This window comes from Narcine bancroftii, chromosome 9 (genome assembly GCF_036971445.1).
Source record: "Narcine bancroftii isolate sNarBan1 chromosome 9, sNarBan1.hap1, whole genome shotgun sequence".
NCBI classification, from domain to species: Eukaryota; Metazoa; Chordata; class Chondrichthyes; order Torpediniformes; family Narcinidae; genus Narcine; species Narcine bancroftii.
Genome location: NC_091477.1, coordinates 27,019,590 through 27,025,589, shown reverse-complemented (window position 1 = coordinate 27,025,589; position 6,000 = coordinate 27,019,590). Strand labels below are relative to the sequence as shown.

The 6,000-nt window shown below is 34.6% G+C and overlaps 1 protein-coding gene across 5 annotated transcripts in view; it reads right to left on the bottom strand.

Annotated features, from left to right (window-relative positions):
• Positions 1-1,298: 1,298 nt before the first annotated feature.
• The window catches only part of LOC138743340 (CCR4-NOT transcription complex subunit 6-like), a 97,634-nt gene continuing 92,932 nt past the window's right edge, over positions 1,299-6,000 (bottom strand). For all 5 annotated transcript variants that reach the window (XM_069898546.1, XM_069898547.1, XM_069898544.1 and 2 more), the window contains one exon: positions 1,299-5,002. In XM_069898546.1, coding sequence (XP_069754647.1) covers positions 4,790-5,002 — 213 coding nt within the window. In that variant the 3' untranslated portion in view covers positions 1,299-4,789. The remainder of the gene's footprint in view (positions 5,003-6,000) is intronic.

Below are 6,000 nucleotides of genomic sequence, written 5' to 3'. Positions count from 1 at the left end.
AGGTGCATTTAAAAATAAAACACACATGACTTTTCATCTGTGGAAGCCTCTAATTGGTTCTTCTGTTGCTGTTATGGCAGATCAAAAGATTACCAAAAACTACTTAGCAACAGAAAAACTATTTATGCTACTCTTCATCTTTCCAATCAACTGTTATGTAAACTAGAATCTGCGAATACAATTGCTGAGTCTATTTAGGGAAAAATAAAAGTAATTGAATACTCAAACTACAACCTTCAGAGTATACTAACATTAAGCACTTGCATTCTTAAAATATATTCATCTCCCTAGTGGTTCTATTAAAAAGCCCTCTGTAAATATTTGCTAAAATCATCCATGCACCAATAAATAATTTGATGTAGAAATTGGCAGCCTTCTTGAAATGGACAGATTTCTTTATGAAATTTCAACTGTTCTTTCTAATCATCTCCATACATTATTTTCCCCACATCAAAGTCATTGCACAGGTTGCTACCCAGCTTCTCACATTTTATTTGGACCAATTGTTAAACTTGTACCTTTTTCATTTGCTGCACTTGAAAATCTGATCATCCTATTCTTCTTCAATGCTCATCATACAGTTCCAGGGTCAGCTCTTGTATTTTTTACATTACTATTTGACTAAAATTAATGCCAACAATATGATGACAACATTAAACACTGAGCCTTTTCAAGTGATTGTTTTGTCAAATTGTCCTTACCAGTAAATTCCAGGCAGAGAGCAGTCAGTCATTTTCCCCCACATTGGATTCTCTTCCCTCTATCAATATAGCAAATAGTTCAGTCTTTGTGAAAGTTAAAGTCCAATGTATTCCTTCATCTTACTTTTGTGCCTTTTATTGACCCTCCACTTTAATTGCAACCCCTTAGTCTTTGAAGTTGTCACATGTTCTTTTGTCATTTGCCAACTCTAATTATTTTGATCTCTTTAATCTGTTTTTTCTCCTCCCTTCAAACTATAATCAGGCCAAAACTCTGCTGCTGTATACCATCCTATTCCAAATCTCTGGGGGAAGGCAAAAATCATTGGAACCAATAAAAGATTTATGAACAATCAATCTTTCATACTTACTGCACAGCATCTCAGCAAGTGGTGGTTGTCCTAGTTTTTCCTCCAATATTTTCAATTCTGGACTTAAAATCAGTTCATAGATAGAGATAAATGCATTGGGACTGCTTTATGCCTCAATTTCTTCCATACCTTTAAAAGCTTTAAAATTCTGGATGCGATGCATATTCGAGGTGGAAAAAGACTGTTGCTACCATGCTTTAATAGTTAATAAATACAGCAAACAAAGTTTGAAATAGATATACAATTTATTGTCCAAACTGTGAGTAGGAAAAATACACCTGTGCACGGGAACAAGCAGACCCTGTTTATGGGAAATACATCGTGCTATCAACTGCTATTTAAGCCAAAAAGTTCACAACATTTAAAAAGCCCTCGTTTACCATCCCAAAGTTAATTTTAGAGCTGCCTATTTAGCTGTAATTATTTTTTAATTACTTAGTGCAGATGTAATTGCTGGTTTGATCAGTGCACCCATGAAGAATGGTAAACAAGAGTTGCTGCAGTGCATTATATAATGAAATCTTTAGAAACTGGTTGAGCATAGAACTGAAAATGTCCTTCTCTCCTGAGTAGTTAATCACTAGCAAAAATGTGGAGAAGGTTCAGATTCATGTAGCCTACAAGTTACCATCGAGGGATACCTTAAATTTGGACACGGGAGTGTGTGACTGTACACAGAAAGCAAACTGGTTTATTAATTTCCTGAATAGATGTAAAAGGGGTATCTTAATCTTACATAAAATGTACATTTTTGCATTATGTAAAAATTAAACATTTCTACATTTGTAGGATAATGCAAAAAATTACTGCATATAAAATTTCCTACAAATATCCTACTATAGAGATAAAATGTAATTTCAGTACAGCATTTAAATAAGACACCACATTTTAATCACAGAAATAAAGTATACAATAGCATTTGGATTTGGTCTGTGAAGTAACAGCCACTTATAACTGTGTACTATACATATATATATATATATATATATATATATATATCTCTCTCTCTCCCCAAGTGACCACAAAGTTGAAACAATGAGATCAATACTGATAGGTCACTTTTTGCCTAATTTACTTTAGATTGGGGTTTCATGATGTACATTAATAAAATGGTAAAGCAAGGAAAACATGAGCAAACACCTTTTATTCACACTTTACAAAAAGCTACTCATTAAATCTACTACAAACAATACTACCAATAATTAGTTTACTGATTATAAATTGGACAAGTTTGCTAATAGTACAAACAAAAATGACTGCAGGTCCCAGACAAGGGTTCATCATAAATTTATTATGGGCATTTATTACCTTTTCAACTTAGCAAGTTGACCTCAAATTGCTCATTACATCCTGGTTTTGTCTGCACCAATTATTATTTAAGTGCTTTGTCTTTAATCAAATGTTTTAAAAGAGTTAAAATTTGTCACAATCAACTTAGCTACATTCCATATTAACTGTAAACCGGAATGAAGACTGGTCAAAAACTTTTTTTGAGTGCCACGTTGTGTTCTTTTGTCTCCCTGCCTGCAGTCGAAACTAAAGAGCTAGATCAAACTATACCTCTGGCTCATTCAATGCATAATATAGTACAAGCTAATTCCAAAGGCCTCCCCCTTCTTCCCTCTAGCACCTTAAACAAAAGCATAGCAAAAGCTAACCTACTAAAGCTTGCACACTTGGCTTTAAGAATATGCTACTCATGGCACAATGAACAGAGAAAAGAGATATAGCACTGGTCCAGCTGAAAAACACAAAACCATGACTATTTTAAAATTAATGGATTTGAAACTTTGTCTGGAAGACCTGCATGGAAAACATAGCTCAGTTCTAGTTTACACTGCTTCAGAACATTAAAATTCTTACCAAGGAATGCTACTTCTTTACAAGATCAAAACCCACAATACTGATGGTGTATGGTCTCACATGATGCAGCTTTCCTTGGCGAAAAGTAGCACTGTGCAAAAAGACAGAAGCAGTGCTAGGATACAAAGGGTAAAAGTTACACTCTGTACCCAACTGTACCCAACCTGATCAACATATGTGGTGTTCATTGTTCCACAAGAAAAAAAATGCCACAGAGCTCATACAAAAGTGTCTTCATAAAATCTCACAAATCTTTAACAGTTTTTATTATTTTTTAAAAAAATCTCAAAGAAGATGCTCAGGATTTCTCTGCGTGCACAGGCAGTGCTGGTTCCAAAAATCCCCTCAAAAAAAAGTTGATGAGGCACATCATGTAAAAAAAAATGAATTGGAGGAAGTTGGGTAATTCAAAGATTATAAGGTTCAAATGCTGATACCAAATCCTGAGGAGTGAAATACTTGAATTTAAATCAACTGTGTCCTCAACTGTAAAAGTAGAAGAGTTACAAACCCAGAACAGTGCAAATAATAGCAGAGGAAACCCGTTGCAACTTCCTTTTTTTTTTACAAATGTTTTTAAAGCATGAAACATAAAAATTTAGCCTTAGTTTACAATACAATCATTTTTCCAAATCTGTTTTAAATCTTTTTAGTACAAAACACCTTAAATCAGGTCTTCTATGGTTCATATACAATCTTTAAAGGCTAAATTCAAATTTATACAAACACTTCTCAAAAGTGTGGGAGTGAAGTATGGAAAGAAAGGTCCTCAATGGCTAGTACTGGCCTGAAAAGGTAGTGCTATATAGAATTTTTGTGCAACAAAAGTCTGTTCCATTTAGTAAATTTTGTTTTGTTGAGTATGCAATTAAAAAACCTCACAATCCATTTGCACTTGTATACTTTGCTTTGAATGAACATGCAGTAAGACACTCCAGGGTAAGACTACACCAACTGTAAAGTTTTGGTGACATTTTCAAGGATGTTTAATGGAAATCTGATATCTTTGTTTAACTATGGTTTGAAGAACTTGAAGTAGTACTGAAAGAATTGAAGGCTGCAGACGACTGAGCACTGAGGCAAAAGTACACTTCTTCAACAAAGGAGTGGGATAGGAAATAACCTACATTTTAAAATGATCGTATTATTGAATTGCCATTGAATATAGTTTTAAAGTCATCAAGCAAAATAAATTAAGGGAGAAAATGCGAAAGAAATTTGATTAAAATTTGTACATGCCAAAATAATCGAAGAAAATTCCTTTAATCATTCTTAAGACTACTTATAATTCTATCCCTCCGATCGGTTTGTTCTGCATTTAACTATTCATGAAGACTTCCCATTGTGCCAGAAAATGTCAATATTGCCATCTTTTGAATCCAAAAAGTATAATTTTTAGTGGTATTTCAAAGTGCACCAGTGGATTTTGAAGTGTGAGTTTCTGTTCTGCGAACATTTCTACACAAAACAGTGAATTTCACCTCCTGAGCCCAACCCACCTCCCCAACCCCTATCCGACTCTAAAAGGAATCAACTGTTTAAATATGTAAAGAGACAGAAAATTTGCTTCATTTTCTATTAAAAATGCAGAAGCTCAAAGCAGTACAGGCTTTGTAAATATACCAATTTTAACATGTCTACAGTATACAAAGTAGGAAATAGGGCTCAATTTCATTATCTGTAAATAGCACCAGACTACTGTTGTTTATTATTGAGAAGCTCTCCAAGAAAAATTTAAAACTGATTAAGAACATAATTTTGACAATCCTACTGGCCATACTTCACTCCTCAGTACTTTGATTTTACAATTTTACAAGATTGTTTTAGAGGCTTCCCTCCAGAGTACACACACAACTACCTTCTGCCTGGCAGATGGATACCATTCACTGGCAACACAAAAGGCAGTAAAAGCTCTAGTTGTGCAAAAAGTGAGAAATGATCTGATGGGATGTGTGGATGTGGACAGCCACTTATACTGTTTTCTATCAGCCAATTGGGATCCAAAGGTCCAAGAGCACCCAGTATGTTAATATGAGGCTTTGAATAGAAGATGTAGTCAATAATACCCTGCAGTCAAATGAAAAAATAAATTAACTTTCAATGTTCAATCTAATCTTAACATTATCTAACTTCATATGATAAAAGCAACTGCATCCAAATTAAAATTTCATAACAGAAGCAATACCAATTGTAGCAGAATTTATCAGTTATGATAGAAACAATGAAAATGTAGAGCAGTTTATAGTGCCATCCAAAACTTGATTGAATGAATCCATGCAAACAATCAACACCCTTACTAGTATTCCAATGGTCTTACAACCAGAGAAATGAATTAATGAGCCCTTGCTTTAAAGTCCTAGCCCAATCATAAAACTAATCTTGGAAAGTGTATTCAAGCTGAAAATTTAAAAAAAATCCAGACCATACTCCCTGATTCCATTCCAAATAAGCAGCGACTCAGCCATAAATCTCAATATACATGGCAAAAAACAGCATCCAAAAGACAGAAAACCTTTATCATAAAAACCCAACCATTGCTTTTGTTTCTCAAGATTTGACAAGAACAATAAAAACAACTAGGATCATGGAAAAGAGACCTTGCACAGAACAGGGTGGGAGGATAATGAAGTCAAGGCAGCTGCGGGAATCCATGAGATTGTAACCATTGAGAACTTGAACTAAAAACAAGAATTGGAGGTGAACTACAGAGAAGGGTGAAAGTAGGATAGATATCGAAGATGAAATTTTCTAATACAAAGAGAGCGGGGAAGCCACACCATATTGATGTACTAGAATAAGAGGCAAGGGAGAGGACCAGGAGGTTTCCCATACATCCCATGGAGTACACTTCTGATTTTGCTGGGAAGTGAATGGAATACTTGTTTTTCTTGCAGAGGTGTGTTGAGGTATTATCCTGGAAATTATCAGTCATCCAAGAAAATTAAGAGGCCAAAAGGGGGCATGAGATAACCTGGTAGACAAAATAAAAGAGAATCCTAAAAGATTTTCCAAGACTGTTTTTATGGAGCGAAGCCGCATTGAGGTTGGCTCCATTGGGGGATTTT